The sequence below is a fragment of the Tyto alba genome, unplaced genomic scaffold, assembly GCF_018691265.1.
Source record: "Tyto alba isolate M040663 unplaced genomic scaffold, T.alba_DEE_v4.0 Super-Scaffold_18, whole genome shotgun sequence".
NCBI classification, from domain to species: Eukaryota; Metazoa; Chordata; class Aves; order Strigiformes; family Tytonidae; genus Tyto; species Tyto alba.
In genome coordinates this window covers 30,848,882-30,871,472 of record NW_024881280.1, presented here as the reverse complement: position 1 = coordinate 30,871,472, position 22,591 = coordinate 30,848,882, and the positions used below count along the sequence as shown (strand labels likewise).

The following is a 22,591-nucleotide window of genomic DNA, read 5'->3' as shown; positions in this document are numbered from 1 at the left end:
TCCTATAGGAAGATATAAAATCATTAACAGCTCATGTAATTGAAAATTACTGGAAGGCACTGGAAGATGTAGATTATGTGCAGACGTTCAAAGGACTGAAACTACGATTTGAGCAACAAAGGGAAAGACAAGATAATCCCAAACTTGACAGGTAAAATGCACTAAATGCTGTTATTAGTATACTAGTACCTCAGTACTGTTTGGGGAATATTGGTAGGTTGTCCTGTGATAGTGGGAAATATAAATAAATCAGACTCCTGCTTGTATTTTAGGCATTGTTGAATTTACTTGATTTAAAAGTGTGATTTCCACACGTGTGGCTTCAGACTCTTGATCAGCTTTCAGCTAAAATTAGTTGCTGGACCCTAGGTAATAATGTTAGGTTATCCTAAACTTACCTACACGACTGTAATGAGGCTGGAGGCCTATCAAGTATCTAAAGTTCATTTGCTTAAATAGCAGATTCACACTGTTGGATTTGGAATATTGTTCAGCTGTAAATTATCATTCTATGGATTTTTCCTTCAGAAATTCACATGTCAGATTTCCTTTTATTTCAGTTAGTTGTGGGAGTAGATACTTAGGTAAGATCTACCAAAATGTCTGAGAAACGATGTATGAAGAAATTTTCAGAGGATGCTTTTTTGCAACTGTTAGATTCGCTAATGGAGTAAAAAAAAATCGGATGTAACCCTCGAATCACTCCTGTTTGCCAGAGAAGGATTTCCCTTCCTTAATATATAGTAACCCAAGGTTAAAAGGTTAGGGCGTGTAAAAATAGGAGGTTTAAGGACTTTTTACTCCATTTATTTTGGCAAGTTATGTTACTTTTATGTGTAGTTTCATTAAAACAAAATGGACTGCTTGTGTGAATAGGTGAGTTACTCTTAAGAATTGTTAGCAAGAATTGTTAGTTTGAAAACACATTAAAAATTAGTCCTGCTTAGTCATACGAGGAGATCTTGAAATGTCAACCTTTTAAGTTATTTTATTTCCTGCCACAAGATTCCTAACCAATATTTAAATTTGAGACTTGTACAATTAAAATGAGAGTATAATCGTTGATTTGTTTTAAAATGTTGAAGCCCTTTCAAGAGTATGTGCAGGATCTGCAGGTTTGAATACTAATGTTTTACAGGTGAGGTGTTACTATCCTGGCTTGTGTCAACTAAGCTTATCACTTACACAGCTATGAAATTCAAGCTTACGATTCTTATATTAATGCACATGTTAGAAAGAACACCCAGCCACTTCCTTCAGTAGTTTTCATCCAGTGTAGAAAGTAAAACATGAGTCTTTTCTTGGCTTAAGTTGAGCTAAGTGATTGTGCATAGCTGTGCTGCATGAGTTTATCCAGCAGAAAATTAGAGCTTCAAGAGGTTTGTAGCTCAACCAGCCCAGTTTTTACCTTCTTCCTACACCTTATAGAGTGGCTGCACAAGCCCTATCACAGTCCATGTAATTTCTTAAGTGAAAAGCCAGAAGTAGTACAATACAAAAAGAACAAGAATCTGTTTACACACTTTAGCAAAGAACAGTTCAGTAAGGAAGGAGGCCAATTTTTTTTTTTTTTTACGCGGGCCACAAAATTATTCAGAAGAGTGCCACTGAAGTAATAGTTTTGCACTACTAGCAGAACTTGAATTCAAATGGCAGCATAAGATGATGCAGTATGTATACATCCAGATGATAGTGTTGGCAAGCAAATTATTCAGAATTAGGTTTATTCTTAAAAATACATTTAGCATTCTTATTTAATACCTTGTAATTTCCTATGTTTTCCCTTCAGGCTTTTTCCTGCAGTTAATAATGCAAGACCTTTTCTCTAAATAGAATAAGCCTAGATTGTATTATTATGTATTAATAACATTTTTATTCCAGTAACAGAGACTTTATGAAAAACATTAAATTTCAGACTTACATTTTGAACTTGTCAAGGGTTTGACGCTTTTGTTGGAAATTGACTGTTAGAACCAACATCTAGCAATGAAAAGAGTGTTTTCAACCTCTCTTCTGCTTTTCCTCCCCCTGTTCTTCAGGGTGCACACACATCACTGTCCCTCTCCTCCAAGGCCGTAATACTGCTACGGTGAGAAAAAGGAGAAGGAAGGTGGAGCTGAGATAGACCAACAGTAATAATAGATCAAATGGGGAAGGAAAAGTAGAAAGGCTCTGAAGAATGGAAAATACTTATAGTGATAAAAATTGTAACAGGTGGATGTGGCAGAAAGAGATTGCTGTCTTATTAATGTATCTCTCTTAAACTAGAGTCATATTTAAACTAGATTTTGGATTGTTTGGGTTTTTTTTTTCTTTAACACATTGGAACCCAAATACTGACAAGTTGTGGTTTTGGAAAACAAGTCTACATCTTCTAAACACTTTGTTTTACAACTTTTTACTTACCACTGCAAACTGTTATACCACGCCTGAATGCAAACTTCAGTGACATTTATTAAAATTACATTTAATAGTGCTGTTTGTAAGCTACAGAATTTCGGACAGATAGAATAGTCAGAATGTGCTACTAGCAGAGTTGTACTTCATTTGATTCTTTATAAAGAAAAGTTTTTAATTATATTTGCATTGAAAATACAAATATTCACATTACAGAATGATTTGTTGGCATTTTTATTGCTCTACCATATTTGCATCTGTAAGCTGTCACTGTAAATGCTGAGTTTTATTATAAGCATGAGTTGCTTTATGAATGAAAAGTTTTTAAACTTCCTGTTCTGCAGCATGCGCTCCATTTTGAGAAACCATAGATATAGAAGAGATGCAAGAACCCTGGAGGATGAGGAGGAAATGTGGTTTAATACTGATGAAGACGATATGGAAGACGGAGAGGCAGTGGTGCCCCCTTCTGACAAAACTAAAAATGATGAAGATATTATGGACCCTATCAGTAAATTCATGGAAAGGAAAAAATGTAAGTGATGAGAAGAAGAATGCCATATGGCTCAGGCAGAAGCTGTAACTTGAATTCTTTAGTCTTACTGCAATGAAGGATTTGAATGTATTTATTCTGAAGTTCTTAGATTTCGTAATTGTGACACCAAGTTGGTGGACCACCCTTTCAAAACAAGTTTTGTTGTCTTTACAAACAAAATCATACAAAATATTGTTGTTGATTTCTGAAAGCATTTGAATGACAGTCTGAGCTGATAGGTTTTCCTGTGTTTTATTCAGGTTTGTAATGCAAAATTTTTGATGTAAATGTTCAGGTGATATCATTGGTAGAATAAAAGCGTTCATTCCTTGCCAATGACAACAGCTGGTAAGTGGTATAGTAGTATGAAAAGAAAAAAGTTTATGATGACTCACTTTACCAAGTTTTACACAAAGTGAAATTAAGCCTTTTCCCACACAGTAAAGTGATCTGTAATTAAATGATTTGCTCAATAATATTGCTTTACTTTTCTTTTTTTTTCTTCTTCTTTTAATGTTTATTTTTTTCACTCCAGTAAAAGAGAGTGAAGAAAAGGAAGTTCTTCTGAAAACTAACCTGTCAGGCCGTCAGAGCCCAAGTTTCAAGCTTTCCTTTTCCAGTGGTACAAAATCTAACCTTACCAGCCAGTCATCTGCAAGCAATCTGCCTGGATCCCCAGGGTCTCCCGGATCCCCAGGGTCCCCCGGGTCTCCAGGATCAGTTTCTAAAAGCACATCTCAGATGGCAGCTATTACAACTAAGGTAATTTTATATGGACATAGGTTGATTTCATTGTTATAGGCTAGGAATTTGCTTTAGCATCTCTCTCAAGTTTGTGTGAATTCTGACATGTTAAGCAGTAGTGGACTGTCCGGTTTGTGTGTACTTTTTGTCTGGCCTTTAGCATTTTTAAGGAGATCTGACATATATAAAGAGAAGAAAGAAGGAAAAGCTCTTTTAATGCCCAAACTCTTGAAGGGTGAAGCCTACAATAACTGCTGTTTGCAGTGGCCTTTACTGTAAATTGCAGAGATATTTGACAGGTAGAAATATAGAAATACTTCGGAAAAATTGGCAAATTTTGCCAGACTCCACAATGTCCCACCACCCTCATTGAGAATTTCTGCTGTTAGCATTTTTAATGTTGTTCAGAATGATATAGCTCGCACGTGTGAAAGAAATAAATTGTGTTATGGAGGGGTGGTTGCCGTAAGCCAAAACGTGAAGAATTTTTAATATCCTAGCATGGCTCTTTTACCTTTTGAAATAGCATACAGTTTTGGGTTGGAACATATTGAAGCAGAAGAAGAAAAGCCCGTTTAAAAGTGTCAGCTGAATTGCAGTGAATATCCAAACCCAGCATTTTATGATGCTGTTGGATTTTAACAGATTTTTGGCTAAAACTCTATTTAAATCGAGTCAGGGAAATTGAGTAACTGGTTTTCTCAGCACTGAGGGACAGATAAGGTAGTGTTGGTACAGAGTAGTTCGGATAATGAGAATTTAGTTTTGTGAGAGGTGTTTCCATTTCGGAAAGGTCAGGTAGGTATCTCAAGTAGCCTCAGAATAACTCTGATTCACCATGAATTTTAATGCCACCATGCTGCCTGTTTATCTAATTTCTCGTAAAGACAAATGGGGTTTAGGTTTTTTCTTCCTTATCGGTGAACGTGGCTTAAGAGTTTGTCTTTGAGTTACCTTCTGTTGAAAACACCTGAATGAGAAGAGTGTAGATGATGGAAGAACTAAGGGACACTTTCTCTAAATCCTTCTGTGAGGGAAGGGGAAGCAGATTTATTTCATTTATGAAAAAACCCACAGAAGTTAGTCAAGCACTTTTTTAAAAGGGATAGACTTAGTTTTTAATTTAGTTCAGTCTCTTCAGTATTTCTGGTGGAGGCTTGTTCTCTCCCAGACCGTATAATTTGTTGAATCTGAAATGGAGTCTTTACATATGGAGCATATTGCATACAGTATTGGCTCCAAAATTTCAAGACATGGTGGCAAAAGAAAAATGTTCAGGTTGCACCGAAGATGCAGTGTGCTGAAAAACCATTCATGGATTCAGGCGTAAGCTACCTTCTTTGACTAAAACGTACACCGTTTGTAAGTGTGGCAGAGTCACAAACTAGAAACAGTGTTGAAATTATGTTTTTTTTTAATTATCCAATCCTGTTACCTTACGTGTAGTATCGTCAGTGTGAAGTTGTATGTGACTGTACAGAATGTGTGATTATCGGTATTTTAGTATACAGTTGGCTGAGATTTTCTGGTTTGGATGTCTGTCATTAGACACCTGATTAAGTAATATTGAGTAGAGTACCAATAACTGCCGTTGCAGTCAAATGCTGGTTAAGCTTTAGAAATTGCAATGTACTATAGTCAGAGGAAGTTTTAGAAGTTCCTGTCACTTCTTCATGGGTCCAGAGCTGCCTGATCTTAAAATTCATGTTTATTTGCAATAAAAGGGAGTTTTAATATTACAAGATATGCTTTTATGCTGCCAAATTGTTTAAATTTTGTAACCTGTGCACCTCATTCAATTATATTATACAAAAAACTTCTTCAAATTACTACACATTTAAACTAGCTTTTGTGAAGACAGGCTGTGTTCTCTAAGTATCGGAATTCAAACATTCAAATGGAAGGATAGTCTGTATTTGTTTCTGAAGTGTTTCCAGATTGCTTACTGGTGTAGTCAGCTACGTTCAGTAAAAAAAAATTTACATCTTTACAGATAGAGCTGCAGTGAGACTTAGCGAAACTAAGGAGATTTTTGACTTTTCTTAAATTTCAACTGGAAATACTTCTATCCAGTTGGCTAGGTAAAGCCCCATTTTGGATTTATTCATTTAAACATTTTTCAGACAATGTCATTTTCATTCATGCTGGAGGGTTTATTTTTTGTTTGGTTTCATTTTATTCAAAACTTCATGAATCGGTACACTTATGGCAATATTCTGTGCAAACATCATTTGCCAATACAAAAGTGAAGTATCAAAGTGCAGACATTTTCCTAATTATAGTAATTTTGTCTGATTTTGTAGGGAGGCCTCGTTGGGCTTGTAGATTATCCTGATGATGATGAAGAGGATGATGAAGAAGAAGATAAAGAGGAAACTTTACCATTGTCAAAGAAAGCAAAGCTTGAGTCATCATAATGGCAACTGCTGAAGAACATTACCAGTTGGGGGAAGGATATTTTTTCCAAAAACAAAACAAACACACAGCAAAGCAGCAATCTTCTGTGAATTCCTGTGTGTGACACAGATCAACCTATACAAATGGATTTCTGCCAATCAAGTGCCAATTCAAAGGAGCAGAAGAAGGAGAAATATTTCGTTTAGGGGGAAAGACTTACGCCTTTGAGCTCTCCAGCTTGGACCACATGTTGCCCTTTTCTCAGGGAAGGAAATGGAAAACAAAACAAAACAAACAAACAAAAAAAACACCACAAAAACCAACCAACAAAAAAGCCAACAGGGCAGGAGTTTTGTTAGTGGAACTCTGGATTGGCTGGTCAGTTGCTACAATCAGAATATGCTTTCTTGGACCATGTATGAGACTTCTGAAGAAAAGGTGGTTTTTGCCATAATTCTTCATTAGTTAAGAATGCCAGCAGTTTCTTTGTATAAAAGAGACCTGCCTTTGAAATCGTACATTCTGAACATTTTAGTCAAGCTACAACAGGTTTTAAAAACCTCTACGGGGGAGGGCCGAATATAAAGTTTCCTCTTTTTTTTTTAATCTGTTCCCTTTGCCCTTTAAACTGCAGAATTTTTTTTTGGAGGTGGGGGATTTGTTTGTCCCTTCTTGATTAAAGATTGAGTGGAATTCTAGATGTGGTCACTTTTGTGTCATAATTTTTTTTGCCCCCCTGAGTGTATGCTTAGTTGTTGAGTATATATTTGGGACCATTAAAATTTTTTGATGTAATATAATATCACTGTTGTGCTGGTACCTGTTTCACCCTGTGTAATTTTGTTCTGCATCACAGTTCCTAATATGTTTAGGATTTTATGGAAGATGGTATAGTTTTTATTGGAAAAAGAAAAATCTTACCACAATGTGCATAAAAGCAATATTATTTTGTGACTAAATATTTTATATTAAATTTTACATCAGCAACTGTTGAGAAAAAATTCAGGGAAATAGGATGGAATAAAAAAATTGAAACCTATAAATATGAAATTAGTATTCCAAAGAGACTTTGAAATTTCATAACTCAGAACAGTGATGGTAGACTAACTCATCAGAATGCAAGATGGATGATTTGGGAATACCAATATACTGAGTCATTTGATTTACAAAAATAAAAAAGAAATAATTAAAGCTGAAGGAGAATGGCATTAGTGGTATTTTTTTTAAAACCTCTGATTCCCTTTGGAATACCAGTTTTAGTAAATCAAAGATGGTTGTAGAATAAACTCTTTACAAGGATACCATCTTTTGAAATTTATTCTAATACTCAATTGAAAAGCAGCAATTAAACTTGAGGTCTAACTCAGTGACTACGTTCTTTCCCCTTTTTCCAAAAATCTAAATGATATTAATCTGAAACTAAATATTATATCTGGCTTCCTTACTGCTTTTACAGAAGAAGGCTTTGATTGCACAGCAGTCCCTGTGAAGGGGAGTTTATTCAGTTCCTTTGCAAACAAGAGACTCTTACATATATTTTCAATAGCTGATTTCCTTTCGGCCATTCGAAGCACCGATGTTGCAACAGTCGTGATGTTATCCATTAATATATCCCCTACAAATAGAATTAAGAGAAATTAAAATCTGAGGCTGGATCGTAAGTGATCACACCCAAGTGTTGATTAATATTTTCTTTCTGAAAACTGTGCATTGCACAGCAGATTCTATGCTAACTACAAAAGTCAAAGCTTTTGTGCTTGGACTTTATTAATACATATTAGTAGTTTCAAATTCAAATAAGAGTGGGCGTTAGGGAAAAATAATTAGCCGTGTTTTCCTCAAAAGGTGATTTGAAATCACTTTCCAAGGTTGAGATTTTTACAGTGTGTTTGAAATGTCTGTGACAAGGCAGTTCGCAGCAATAAAGTTTACAGAGAGGGCAAGAGCTGAGCTCTTGGTGACTACGAGATCAGATGAAATCTGCTGCTGCAGTCTCGGCGTCCCCATGCTGTCTCAACAACCTGTCTGAAACCTGATTTTTGCAACTTTGGTGTCAGAGCAGACATCGTGACAAGGAAATCTGTAATTTTGCAGGTTTTCTTAATCAGCCTGAACTGAAATCATTCCCAATCTGTCAAACTTGCCTTGAGCACAAAGCTCTCAGAATTTATCCGTATAGTCATCTTCATGTACCCCAGGCTGTATCTCAGGAAGTCAATCTTCCAACTTGGTCAAAGGCCCATTTTTTGGTTAATGTTTTCTGTGTTCCTTCAGCTACTGAGTGCTTGATCTTGTGATGTTTGACGCTGCAGTCTTGTAAACTTTTGGATACTTTCATAATACCTGTTAGGAGTCTTGGATTTTGGACTTTCAGTACTTGAAGCATTACATTTGAGAGAAATTCCATCCTTATGTTACTGGGTTCAGTCAAAATAATAATGGAAGTAGGAATATTTTTGAACTTTTTATATTTTTACGAAGCTTCAAAGGACTGGTAAAATATTTAGCTGCACATCTTCTAATGCTGTCTAACTTGTAGTTAGATGGCTAGTTGTCTTCCCAATTACCTAACACTTGTGACAGGAGATGTCTACGCTTAGATGATATATTCATGGAAGCTGGAAGTAGTCAGGAAGTGGGTGAGTTGGGGACAGTGACGGGTGTGCTCTGGCCCAGTGACTTTTACTTTCATATTCATGGATACCTTGACATTTATTTCTGGGAAAAAAAGGAAATAGTGAGATTGTGAGAAGTGATGGATATTTAAAAAAAAAAAAAAAAAGTGGGTATGAGTTAAGAGGTGGAAAAAATTGTATTACGGAAGTGTTCCGTTCTAGAGCTTTCTCTGGGCTGAAGGGGTTTCTTTATTCATAGTTTTAATACCATTTGTCCACATCCCAAGAGAGCTGCGTGTATATTGTATTAAATATGGCTTGGCTGTCCTTAACTGCATTTTAACTGTATCCTTAAGTATGGTTTACAGGGTAAGCCCTGAAGTATTGTATGGGCAAGATACAACGCGCTTGAATCATCAGTACAGGCCCTTGTGTTCCTTCAGGTGGTTGAAGTACTTGATGCTGGCTGCTCTGATGTACACTTTCCAGCTTTGAGCCTGGGTTTGCTGGGGATACCAGACAAAAGTCTATAGATACCTGGTCTTCCAAGGAAGCACACCCTGTAATCTGGAATATTTCCAGATTTTCTTCCGCCTTACACAAGGGGTGGCTGCATTCAGGTAACAGTTCACATCACCGAAAAACGCATCTCCTGTGTCATGAGGGCGGAAGGATCTGAAAGCTGGTGTATCTAACAATAAATTGCCTCTAAAATATGCCAGTCTGTAATATACTTACTTGGTAAACGAGATCAGACTCTTCATCCATCTCTTGCAGCCCACCCAGGTGAGACAGCATGTTCTCATGGAATTAAATGTCAGGTAGGCCTGATCCTTTTAACGCATCGAGGTTGAAATTGTTCAGATTGGTTTTGGCTGTGTTTTTACATCTTTGCAAATTTCAGAAACTCTTAAATTAGATAACTGGTAACAGTCTGTTCTCCTACTGCTGCTGTGGCTCCATTAGGGAATCGGCTACCTTTCAACCCAGCACAAGTTAGATTGGTTGCCTTGCTAAATCATGTTTCCTAGCATCGGTAGAGTTGGCCACAGGAGTTCAGCAATACCTTTATCAACAGTTCTACAGCTGCAGAGGCATCCTGGAGCAATGCTGTCTGTGCTAGGGTAGTGCTGCAGTTCCTCTGCCTTGAAGATCCCAAGACCCATTCCAGGTAAGTTGTGAAAGTAGGAGACCAGGTGGGTTACTGCTTGGGCTCACCCGCAGCGTAAGTGTAAAGCCAGGCAAGCGTTGGGAGAAGAGAAGTTACTGACAGCTCCAGTTTTTCAAGATACGTTGTCCATGTGCGTGTTCCCCATCTGCTCCTACTGCTTGCTCTTTTTGGAGTCCAGAAGAAATAAAGGTACATACCGCTTACAGTTCAGTCCAGAAAGGAGGCAGGGCATGTGAGCGAGTTGCAGATACAGCAGAACCTTCTGTGGAGGGACGTAGTGTTGCCTGCCTTCAGCCATAGCCACAATTTTAAGTCTGTTATTCGTGCCAGGGAGGTGTAATTTACTGTATTTTCGTAGGTGGCGAGCTTGTATCTCGATTCAATATTGTTCTACTTGCAATCACCTTCATTGGAGCGTGTAAATCTTGCGGGGGTTTTATATAAATTGAAATTAATAAAACTCCTCAAAGCTGAAATTAAACCCCGTGGACTGCTGGAAAAAATGCAATCTAAAAAAAGGGAGAGCCGAGATGTAGTCTTCTGGATGCCAACCGTACTTAAGAACAATGTAAAAATAATATATAACCAGTGGATTAAAAAAAAAAAAAAAAAAGGGCAGATGGAATGCTGATTTACAGAGATTTCCCATGTACGCTGGTAGCTTTGCGGTGCGCTGTTGCATCTCCCCGAGATGTAAGGGATCTGTCTGTCTCAGATCTTCTACACAACGGCTCGTGTGAACAACTGCTCATGGTTTCAGTCGAGGCCTGGAAATGATTCGGTATAGGGTGGGATTATGCTCACAAAATGTGCGTCTGTAGTACAGACTGGGGGTGGCTTGGGCTGAGTAACGCCGATGTTGACACCCGTAAGCAACTTTAAATTACACACATAAAGATGCTGCACGGGGGCTGCCCACCTAAAAGGGTTCAGGAGCGTTCAGTAGTCGTGTGGACGTTAACATTGCTTCTGGGCGTACGTGCACACCAGAGCCCCTGCGTTACGCTCGTGGGTTTTCAGACAAGGCTAGTTTTTTGTGTTTCAGGTGTACACTTCAGCGACTGAAATCTTGGAAATTTCATTTTAAAGTGTGTCAACCTCAGCAAGGCTTATTTTAAACCTGCTGATGTTGAGTGGCCTTTTACCATCCTCCTGGACCTTCACTCAGGCACTGAACTGGAGTTTGAATGGTCAAGAATCCCCGCAGGAAGCTACGACCGGGCACGTGCAATTTGATAATCTCACCATTCAGCAGGATTTGATCAATGTTGGGACTAAGGATGTGAAGGTAACTGGAAGCAGCTCCCGATGAACTGATTCGCAGCAGTCTGTGCTAACAACAAAAGTCTCTGCTATCAACAGAACATTTGGGGGAAACTTTAAAAAACCCTACATTTTCAATCTGCTTCTACTTTTACGTGGCTGAAAATGGCGCTCAATTAGATCATCTTACCCTGAAAAAAAAGCTCGTTTCCTCCCCATGGCTCTTCCCACCTCTACGATTCCCCCAAAACAGAAGGGACTTCTGCTGCCATCAGTTGGGATTTCGTAGATTAGAAGCTGCAATTCTTACTGAAGATTAAAACTGCTGATTAAAACCAACGACAGAGCACAGCTTTCGGCATGTTCGAGCTTAGCCTCAAAATGGAAATAAATCTTCTACCTCTTCAAGGTCTAGATTACATACAGTAAGAAACAAGGAAGATGTAAATGTTAGTTATGCTGTCCATGAAAAACAAAGTACCAAAGCTAATAATAGAGTAGTACAAGTGTTTGTCTTTGTAAATTTTTATGTGTGTGCTCCTCATTATAAAGCACCTTTTGAATCTTCTTAGTATTTATACAGCTAGCCATATCTTTATCTGAATATAAAGGCACTATTTATTTCATCTTTAGAGCATGTGTTCCTTTGGAACCAAGTATGGAGATGCATGCATTTTGTTAGACCGCTTGTGTTGTGGGATTTTTTGGATGCAGTTGTCCGTCAGAGCCATACGGATGTTGTGTACAGCAGAGAATAACCACAGTCCTCACTGTTCCCTGTTGTGAACAGGTCAACAGGCGGAACCTCTCGAGTGCCCATCTAGCTGACATTTGGACTTGCCTCTTGCTCAGTTTGGTGAATAAGATGAGCTTTCTATATTTGAACATTAAAAAGTCCTCCCTGTACAGGGAGGTGCCTGACCCCAGTGACCTAAGCTATACTCAAGCCCTCTAGCATCTGAATTCCACACATTTAGTATGTTTAATTTTTCTGATTGAATGGTATCTAATTCATGTTAGTTTTGTGATAAGAGCTACATCCACATGACATGTTTGCATGCAAATCTATCTTGACAGCTCTTTGGCTGAGAGATATGCGACTGTGGCTACATGGTATGTGATGTGATACCTCGAGGAAATGGCTGTGGTAGTTCTGTAGTTTGTTTGGAGTTTCGAGCTGTCTTTTGCAGCCTATTGCTAACGTAAGGATGCTTGATTGTAACCCCAGGGAAAAAACACATTCCTGCCTCATAACTTGCTGGATGAAGTGCCTGATGGCTTTACAAGGAGCACCCTTCAGCCCCTTGTCCCTGAGCACAACTGGGGTCTAGTTCTACCCAAGGATCCTTCTTTTTGACACCTAATAACCATATTGCTCTTCTGCCTTTTGAGACAGACTCAAGAGGTCAAGATGGGAAGGGAGACCACTTGCATGGCCGTAGCGTAAGGGAGAAGCAAGGTGCCAGTCTTTTGCAATCCAGCTGCAAGAGGTGAGTCATTTTGATACCTGCAGCTGTATCTTCTTTTGATATCCAAGAACAGGACAGACCTTTTCCCAATGTCGCTATCAAAGTAAGGAATAACCAGAGGATCAGATTTGCATGCTAGACCTGAGAAGAGCAGGCTAGTCACAGCACCTCCATCAAAAGGCAAATCACCTTTCTGTCATCAGGCAATTATGCTGGCCACTATGCCGTGTGCTGACAATTTTGTAATAGACTGCAAGATCTCTTGGTTCTTATCGTAAACATCAGAAGAGCAGCAGAAATTCTACAGAGGTGTGTGTGTGTTTGATTATATCATCCCTAATGAGGTTACTAGAATTACTCCCATTTTCAGTACGACACAAGCCTCACCAGATTCTTAAAAATTTCATTCATCTTGCAGTTTACCTTCACAGCAAAGCAATATTACTCAAATTCAGCATTGCTATTAATTACATCATTTTAAGGAAAAATCAATTAAATACATGCCTAAATATATGGATCCTCTTAAAGGGAATCAGTTATTTCAGAAATTAAGGCTATCTACTTAGAGTACTGCAAGGGTAGTGACAAATTTCCATAGACTGGAGAAAATTAACTCCTTGTTCTGTGCGGAAAAGATCAGCAGGCTACTGGTGATGAATAAAAAGTAGCCAGAGCAGGCCAGGTGGTTGCCAGAGTGCCCTTGGGAAGCCTCTCGTAGAGCTCTGAAAACAGCCAGCTGCAGATGGCTGTGATGGGTATTAAAATCCAGCACATCAAAAGACACCCAAGCTAGGAGATGCCACATTCAGCGTAACTGAGGGCGTAAACCTGCTCACCAGAACAACAAAGCATCTCGCTGCACAAGACCTGAATTTGTAGTTTACTGACATCTTTAGGGAGTCCTTACAGTTACCTGCCCCAAATGTAAAAGCAAGCTTCAGCTTGCCCGTCCTTCTCCAGAGCCATACTTGGCAGTCAGAGGAACTTTGCCAGCTGGGTGTGTGATGTCGATAGCTAAACCATTCACATCACCACCTCTTCTATTTCTAGCCGTTACCCAGACATTTTAAAGGTTCTCTACCCTATCCCAACGTAGCCCACCTCTTTATAACAGGTTGATTGATAGACCTTTCCCACTGGGCATCGAGGCTTCCTCTACTGCAGTAATAATTCGCTATGGCACTTTTAGGGTGCTGCTGATACCAAAATGTGTCTGTCGGCTCGCAGCATGCTACTGGCCTTCGTCAAATATTAGCAAAGTATGGCTGGATGGCTGATGGAGGTCAGATACAACAGTGTGTAGAGCGTAGTGAATACAACCACTGCAACGTGTGTCTGATCTTCTCGCTGTGCTTTCTGGATACCCCAGCTCCTACTACACCAAACAGTGAGAGAACTGACTTATGCTGATCGATAATCTGCTTACAGGTCATGCATCAGAGTAGGAGGACGGGCAGGAGGTGTGTATAGCCAGGGAAGAGAATGGCTTTTGAACAGTAGCCTCGCCAAAGTAGAGTTCTTGTATGCTCTACAGTGAGTTTACAGTCACTGCACTACCTGAGAAACACTGGTGGTATCATGAAAACAACAATTCTCTTGAGCATTTGTAAGTGAAAAAATCTCGCTTCTAAAAGAGTGAGCCAAACCCATGTGATTTAAAGACAGTTTCTGTTCACATTGACTTTCTCTAAATAAAATCAGACTTTTATTCAACTAGAATCAAAGCCACCTTCTCTGTTTCAGCACATTAAGTCAGTGCATATGATACATAAACCACTGATCACCTGTTTTTACCATATTCTTGTAAAACAGCTATCTCTAACCCCTTCTTTGGGATTATCAATGGATAAACCTTCGGTTTGTGCCCTCTGTCACAACCCCTTAAAACTGGCATCTTTAATTTTGTCACTTCCTCAAATTCTTCAAGTTCTTCCCACATCTGTCTGACTTGCACACAGAAGTGACTTGGGACTGCTGTTTCAGCAGGTAGCATGGACAGATTTCCCCACTGCCCTCGCTGTTCACTGTTCCAAGAAATGGCTCTCCTCTCGGGACATCTCTGAGGTGGTGGTCCCAGCCCTACTGTCGGCTACATCCACCTCCCTGCCGAAGCCTTGTTAACTTCTCGCAGGGTTTTCCTTGCACATGAGTTTACACTTCAACTCTAGCCAGCCTAAGTACTTTCCAAAACTGCTTATAAAATATTTTGTTGTGCTTGCCTGTTGTTTTTACCTATTCCCTAATGCCACCAGTATAGATACTGATACTCTCTTGTATAACTAAAATGCCAAAACAGCAGTCTGAGCAGTTCCCCAAAGCACTGGATCTTCAGAATCACATTCTGGTTTTATAAGGACATTTGCTAGTGATGACTGATAGGAATATTTTCAAATCATCAGTATTAAATCTTTAACATAATGAAGAGATGTTCCAAGTGATACATTTCAGTTCCTTCTATATTTCCCTTTTTCCCTTTAGAGGGGTCAGTAACAGTCCCTAGTGTGGTCCTATTGATTCTTCTGCTCATCTCCTGATTCACAGCTAATGCTGCTGGTGTAGTTCTTTTACCTCCTGCTGAAGAGAGAGAAACAGAGGCACAGTGCTCACCTGCCTCTCTTGTTCTGTGCCTTTATGAGAACCCAAGCTTTTGGATAATGGCCCCAAGCCTTCGCACAATTATTTTGGTCCTTGCCTCTTCAGTCATCACCTTCTCAGCAGACCAGGCCCTGTCATGCCTTTCAAACCTCCAAGACACCTTCCCCTCCCTGCTGCTGCTTCAACTGAAGTCTCTCCTGATTTGCTGGACAGGTAGTTCCCCCACTCCTTCCGCAACTTCCCGAGCTCACCGCTTTAGATCGCCATGATGAGCCTTTGTTTCTAGCACCTCTTTAGCTTATGAGTCTAATTTAAATGAAATTGTTCTCTCTTCTTTCAGGCTCGTGAGCATTCCTCCACTGCTGTGGCACTCGTTGCTTCTCTGAAGGGTTTAAGTCAAGGTTATGCCAGCGTTCCTGTGTTTGCCTGGGATGTGAGTACTCCTCCCTTGCTTTCAAGTTCAGGTAGAGAGCCATAAACCACTGCTGCCCTCTCCTCTTCTCCCTATATCTTTTGCTCAGTATTAACTTTATCATTTGCATCACGTATTTGACTCTGTATTTATTTTCTGTGGACTCAGATGCTCATGAGATATTCTGCCCAAACTGTTTCTCCTTGTATTTTAGATTCTGTATTATGTTAAGCTGGTCAGGAGCCTGATGCAGCTGACTTAAATTTCAGCACTGAATGAACATCCTGCCCTGTATCAAAGGTTAAAGCTAGGTTTTCTGGGAGTTTCTCTCAATGTTTTCTTTCAGATACCAGCCAGAGACTCTCTAAATCACCAGCACCCTCCTCCTCCCTGTCCCCCCCCCCCCCCCTTCAGATTGATCTAAGGCACATAAGCAAATACTTCTGGGGTTTTGATTGTGTTTTGGTATCGCATACAGTTTTGATTTTTTTTTTTTATTTTCATTCAAATTTCTCTAACAGTTTCTTTACCACCTTTGTCCAAACAAAATGAACAACGTTGAAAACAGCGTTTCAGAATGAGAACTGTGAGGAGCAAAGCTATCTTCTGGCCACCTTCGTTTTTTCCTGGCACCCATTGTTTACAGCTCCGGAGTCTATTTAAAGTAAACTTGCTTCATAGCTGAGAAGTTGGTTGATGAACAGCAGAGTCATATTTACAAGAATGCTGCTTAATGACAGTCTCGAGCAAAGGAAGAGAAAAAGCCCCTTCCTGATTACCATGAGTTTAACTCTTGTATTGTAACCTCGTGAATTCTGTTATTCCCGTCCCTCAGCAACTTACACTCCAGACAGCAGATGAATGGTGGAGCTTTGTTGACGGTTGTAATCGTTGCTAGGGGAGAGTCTGAGGGAGGTGAATCACGCCATTTACAGTCAGCCGAAAAGAACATTTGAAAATGCTTGAGCTTAGAAATTTCCTTCTGTGGTCTGTGTTGCTGAGAGTCGAGTGCTTTTTGGCTGTGAAGAGTGCCTTAGAAATACACATGGTGATAAGGGAGGCATTAAACACCCGGGTGTCTTTAGTCGCTTGTACCTTGGTATGTGCTTTCAATTGCTGTCCTGGTGCTTCTTTGATAATTCTGTTTCTAGGTAAAAAGCTGACCACGTGCAAACGGTATGAAAAGAAAGTTGTCGCAAATCACATTAAAATTAAATACTACAAATTTTCATCATTTCTTTACTGTAAGAAGCATGATTTCCAAATGCAATTGCGTGTCCATGTCTGGATCTGAACTTTCTTGGATATATTCACAGGCATTTATTTTATTTCCTTGGACATACTCAAAAGCATTTATTTTATTTTGTCTGCTGTGGGAAGGCGGCAGCTTCAGGTACCACCAGAAATAAGAACTTGACCTGTAGCAGGGAGGTGAGGTTTTACAAGCTACGTCTGCGGTGAAGCACAAGGAGGGTAAATAAAAGTGCTCATACGATGAATGCTGGGGCCGACAGGTATGGCACGGAATTACTGAGGAGAAAAAAACCCCAATGTACGCGATTTGGGGGGGATCTACGAGCCAGGGTGTGTTTTTTGCCCAGGGCAGGCAGTCTGGCCTGCTCGGGGGGGCTGCATGGTGTGCCCAAGGCTGAAGAGCTTGGCAGGACTCGAGGGCAAGCCCGGTCTTGCTCCAATTATTCGGGTCAGCAGGGTTTTACCAACGCTCTGGCGTTTCAAAAACAAGAAAAAAAAAAAAAATTATTTCCTACTATTATTTCGCTTCCAGCACCGCCCCCCCCCCCCCCGCTCCCAGCGCTGTCTGTAACACACGCGGTGCCCTGGAATAACGGGTGAGCATCTGGCACCCGACAGCACCCCCAGGAAGCTTTCCCGGAGAAGCCGCCTGGTTTTCGCCACTGCGCTCCCTGAGGTGCCCTCCTTCCAATTCTCGCACCCCCGGCAGCGGCTGTTGCTGCATCTCAGGGGGTCTCTACAGGCAATACACCTACAAAGGAGTCGCGTCCAAGTTGTGAAATGTAGGAAAGCATTCCTGCGTCTGTGTTTTGTCTCATCTGAATGGGACCCACATATTTTTCAAATATCGAGTTCTTTCTGTTTTGACTCTATTGAGCGACACCCCTCCTCTGTTCTAAGTACTGAGGTAACAGCTTTACATTTTTATTTAAACGACATCTGTTCGCAAAACAGGAGATTGTAAGGCTACAAGAAGTTAAAGTATGGCAGTCCATCCCTCTGAAGTCCTGATAAATTACTAACCGTTCTTCTTTCTCTCTCCACACCTGAGCAGGAGCTGTTCCTCTCAAAAGCATGCCTATTTCTGCTTCCAACTACAACAGACGGGTTTCCTTGCAAACCTCCCTTCTTTCCAGGTTCAGAAACTCTGGGACCACATGACTCGCAGAATAAAGGGTTAGTTTGACTTTTTGTACCCCCCTGGCACACCCTCTCAAGAAACTTTAGGTGTACTGGCTTGTAAACAAGTGACAGCTCACACGGGGCAGGTCCAGCTAGCAACCAGGCGTTTTCCCTTCCTTAGTCTACAGGTCTAAGGATCAAAAATAAACCGCACGCCTCAAACAGCGTGTTCACCGGGCGATTTAGGGCCGTTACCGTGTAATAACGGGATCCATCCGAACTCAACCCCCCCGGGGCCAGTCCAGATTTCTTCAACGAGGAGCCAGGCGGGCGCTGCCCCCACGGGGGACGCCGTGGGGCCGGGTTTAGGGCCGCGCTGCCTCGGCCCCTTTCTGCCCGTCCCGAGTCTGAGAGGGGCGAAAGCGAAGACCCCCCCGCTTCGGCGCCCGGTGCTCCCCAAAAAGCGCGGGGTCCCCGGCACGTACCGGGCTGCCCAAAGCAAGGATCCTCGCGAAGCAAGTCGTTAACGCCGATCTTGAGTGGGACAACCGGGCCGCTGCCAGGAACACGAGTGTCTATCGGTCAGTAAATTGATGGTTTGCAAACGGCTCGGTCCCTCGGGCAAAACAGCCCTCCCGCCCTCCCTCCGCCGAGACACGGCCACAGGCGTGCCCCCTCTTTCCAGAAAGGCGTACGGAAGATTAAAGGGTTAATAATAAAACAGAATTTCAGGTACGGTTTGCCTGTGCAAGATCCAAAAATCGGTGATCAAACGAGAACCAGACAAAATGCGTTAAGAAGCGGCTGATGCAAAGACTGATGAATACCGGAGGGTAAAAGCAGAGCAAACCGCCAAACCTCACCACGCAACCCCACGCACCTAATGGTTCAACTTTATGACTAAATATTTCCTCAAAATTTGAGGCTGGGATAAATAATCCCCTACTCATCCAGATTACCTGTTTTTTTTTTTGTTGTTGTTTGTTTGTTTTCTAACTAAGAATAAATTCTTTCCCCTCAGGAAAGTAACTCCCACGCCGGGTGGCAAACCCGCCCGGTTACAGCGGCGGGGCCGACGCGTCCCTGCGCGCCCAGCCCCGGCACCGTGGCTAGCCCACCGCCGCGTCACTAGCCCCCACCGCGCCGGGGTCGCCCGGGGCCGCCATTTGCACCGGGGCTGCGCGGCACCCCAAAGGCGCGCCCGACACGTTGTGCCCCGCTCTGCGCCTTAAAGTTTTCCGTTTTAGGTTTTTGTGCTGCGAGAAAGGGTTTAGGCTGCACGTTTTGAGGCATTCCTAAAAAAAAAAAAAACCAAAAGCTGCTCTCGCCGCGTATTTCGCGCTTTTTCAAAGAAGAACCTTTAAAACGGCGTGCTAGCCGTGTGCACTTGCCTTTTGCTCCCCGGCAGAGGAGGGCGCAGCGCCCCGCAGATCCCGAGCAAGGGGCGCAGGTATCACCGCCCACGCCGCGGTCCCGAAGCCGCCCACGTCGCGGGTTAACCTTGCCGCGGGGCCCCGCATCCCCTCGGTTCGTAGCCGGGGAACGACGTCGCCGCCAGCTCTCGCTCCCGCCGCCCCCCCCCCCCCGCAGCCCTCCGGCCGGGGGACGCGGCGGCCGCTCCCGCGACTCGCCACGGGCGGGCGAACCCGGGACGGGCAGCTCGCCCCGGCTACACGCCGCGTCCCGCCCCCGCGCAGGGGGCGCCCGCCCATTGGCCGGCGCCGACCCTCTCTGCGCCTCTTATTCGCGGCGGGCCGTGCCCCTCACGGCGCAGCCGCGGCCCGGGTCTAATTGCCGGGGCGAGGGCGCGCCCCGCCACAGGTAGCGCGGGCGGCGGCCGGAGCGGGGCCGCGCCGCCTCTCGCAGCTGCCCGGAGCTTCGCGCCTCGGCTGCCGGCGGCGGGGGGGGGGGGGGGGGGAGGTTCAGCGCGGGCGGCTGTCCCCCCTCCGCACCTCCTTTTGGACCTCCTCTCCCAGCGCGGCCGGCCGCTGCACGGGCAGCCCCTCCTTTAGCGGCGGGGGGGGGGGGGGGAGGCCGGCCTGTTGCTGCCGGGAGGAGGGACCGGAGCGGCGGCGAGCGGCCCCGCGTCTCTTTTTTTTTTTTTTTTTTTTTTTTTTTTTTTTTTTTCCCCCCCCCCCCCCCCCCCCCCCGCCCCGGGGGCGGGGGGGAGCGATGAGCCGCGCATTGTTTCCCCTGTAGGCAGCGCCCGGCGGGCAGCGGGGGCCATGGGCTCCGCGCCTTTGTCTCCCGAGTGAGCCGACCCCGCTCCCGCAGCCTCCCGCCGCCAGCCGGGACCCGGCGACATGGACGTGACGGTCTCCGAGCTCCTGGAGCTCTTCCTGCAGAGCCCCTTGGTGACCTGGGTGAGCGGAGGGGAGGGGGGTGTCCCACCGGGGGGGGGGGGGGCGGCTGGGCTCTCCCGCCATCCCACCCCCCCCCCCCCCCCAACCCCGCCGTCCTTCCTCCCGGCAGGTGAAAACCTTCGGGGCGCTGGGGAGCGGGGGCGAGGACAACCTCGGCGTCTACATGGACCTGGTGGATGGCGTCGTCCTGAACAAAATCATGCTGCAAATGTGAGTGGGCTGCGGGGGGGGGGGGGGAGAGGGAGGGGGTCGCCCGGTGCTGAGCGGGGCCGGGCGCCCACCCGTGGCATCGGGGCTGCCGAGGGACGGGGAGCCCCTTCGCCCGGGACGGGCTGGAGCCGCCGCGTGGAGCGGGGAGGCGGTGGGTTTGCGTCTTGGGTTGTTGGGCTTTTTTTTTTCCTTTTTTTTTTCCGTTTGGTTGCTCTTTGAAACTAACAAAAACAAAGGAAAAAAACCCCAAGTCACTGAACTGGCCCAGTTCTAGAAAATCTCCTTTAACGTTTTTCTAAATTTTTTTTTTTTTGGTGGTACGTGTTTTTTGCTCTTTTATCAAGCAACTCGCTTTTTCTTAGTTTTTCATATATGCTTTAGGGGAAGGTATGTGGCAGTACAAATAAGGAAATGAAAGTACCATAGGAAGCTTTACTGGGAGGATTTCATCTTAAGTATGTCTAGTCTCCTGTAAACTTTGATATTAAAGACATATTTTAGGAAAAAAACAACAAATTAAGTGATATCTCGGGCAGCACTGTAAGGATACGTTTTGAGGAAACGTATAAATAGGTTGAAACAGCAAACATTGAAGTTAGCGTAACACTGAAGTGAATTGTTGCTAGACCTTGTACAGTTTTTTTAACCACATCCTTTCCTGTTGCTGGTCATCTGCATGCAGATACCGACTGTTTTCCATCATATTTGCTTCTAATTACTCTGAAGTGTGTCTGATGAAAAGTTTGTAAGGAGAAATATTTGACTTTCGGGGGAGGAGACTTTGGAAATTACTCAGTTTTGGCACTGTGCTTTTAAGTGAATAAAATCAATTGAAGCTCAACCAGTGGTTTGCAATGTTGGGCCAAGTTGAAGCACTTAAATGGAGAATTCCTATTACAATCTTCTAAGTGAAATTCTTGAAAAGTAACTTAAAGTCTGACAGTTCATGCCCCACCCATTCAAGTTGGCAAGTTTTGTTATCTTCTGGTACCTGGCTGTTCCATTTGAAAAGGTAATAAAATTTTCTTCCTGCTTGTTGTTATTAACAGTGGGAACTGTGAGCTGGAACTTAGATAGTGAAGCTGGTGAAGATTCGTGGTGCAGAACAGAACCCAGATCAGTCAGCCCACTTGGGGATAATGAACTGTGGTGTAAAATGTTACCTGGGATGAAAACCTGATGTAAAGAGAAGATGTAATTTTCAGCATTTCTCAAGGAGTACTTGCACTGTAAAAATAAAATTTTCTGCAAATTAGAGCCTTGAGTATGAGCATTCAGACCCAGACTTGTAGCTTTACAAGATGTGGGAAACCGGGTTTTGATTTATGAACATTGTGTTTGGCACAAAGATGACGAACCAAGCTATCAAGGAACAATAGCAGTTTGAGTCTGCTGCAGATTTAACTAACTAAACCATCACTGCTATCTAATATGAGAAGGAATCATACTGCAAAACAAGAAAAAATAATACTTAGTTGCTCTTGAATTTTGTTATTAAGTAGGCTGAAGTTAGGTGGCTTTTGAATGGACTGGCATTCTTAAGAGTTATGTATTTTAGAAGTGCTTTATCAGGCTGTGTATGCAAACTTAAATATTTTGTAGTTGGCCACCGAAATATGTCTGAGGAGACATAATGTTGTTAAAGCCCACCGAGCAGCTCAACAATCCTTTGGGGGCAGAGAATGAACAATAAGATCTCACTGAAATAGGGAGGATAAGCATATAGGCTGACTGAGTGCAGTGACACTGACACTAGTTGGCGTTTTGTTGGATATCGTGCGTTTGTGAGAAATGCCTTGGCATGTATACTTGCCTTAAGCAGTCAGGAAAATAAGCTTATTTTTCCCAAAAAACATCTTGGCCAGCAGCGTTGCAGATGTGAGGCAGGCACAAGCAGTGTGGAGTAGGGAACTGTCCCACTATACACAATTGGGACTTTTTTTCCCACTTTTGAGGCAGCTTTGGCAATGCTTCTAATGGTGTTGTTTAAGGAGCTTGAAACCAAGAGCTTTCTACCGAGAGCCCAAGACTGTTTAACTTGGGA

General features: G+C 42.9%; 2 protein-coding genes and 1 long non-coding RNA gene across 7 annotated transcripts in view; 2 read left to right on the top strand and 1 right to left on the bottom strand.

Moving 5' to 3' along the window:
* The window catches only part of PPP4R3A (protein phosphatase 4 regulatory subunit 3A), a 46,299-nt gene extending 39,018 nt beyond the window's left edge, over positions 1–7,281 (top strand). For both annotated transcript variants that reach the window (XM_009970212.3, XM_033010534.2), the window contains 4 exons: positions 9–151; positions 2,742–2,932; positions 3,468–3,694; positions 5,980–7,281. In XM_009970212.3, coding sequence (XP_009968514.1) covers positions 9–151; positions 2,742–2,932; positions 3,468–3,694; positions 5,980–6,093 — 675 coding nt within the window. In that variant the 3' untranslated portion in view covers positions 6,094–7,281. The remainder of the gene's footprint in view (positions 1–8; positions 152–2,741; positions 2,933–3,467; positions 3,695–5,979) is intronic.
* A 272-nt stretch (positions 7,282–7,553) lies between these two features.
* Positions 7,554–11,540, bottom strand: LOC116965771. The gene is made up of 2 exons (XR_004409636.2): positions 11,313–11,540; positions 7,554–7,688 (listed from the first exon to the last, which is right to left on the bottom strand). It is a non-coding gene; the product is annotated as an uncharacterized LOC116965771 (long non-coding RNA).
* Positions 11,541–19,367: 7,827 nt separating this feature from the next.
* CCDC88C (coiled-coil domain containing 88C) overlaps positions 19,368–22,591 on the top strand; it is a 101,013-nt gene continuing 97,789 nt past the window's right edge. For all 4 annotated transcript variants that reach the window (XM_042791100.1, XM_042791101.1, XM_042791099.1 and 1 more), the window contains exons 1-2: positions 19,368–20,337; positions 20,447–20,547. In XM_042791100.1, the coding sequence (XP_042647034.1) occupies positions 20,278–20,337; positions 20,447–20,547 (161 nt within the window). In that variant the 5' untranslated portion in view covers positions 19,368–20,277. The remainder of the gene's footprint in view (positions 20,338–20,446; positions 20,548–22,591) is intronic.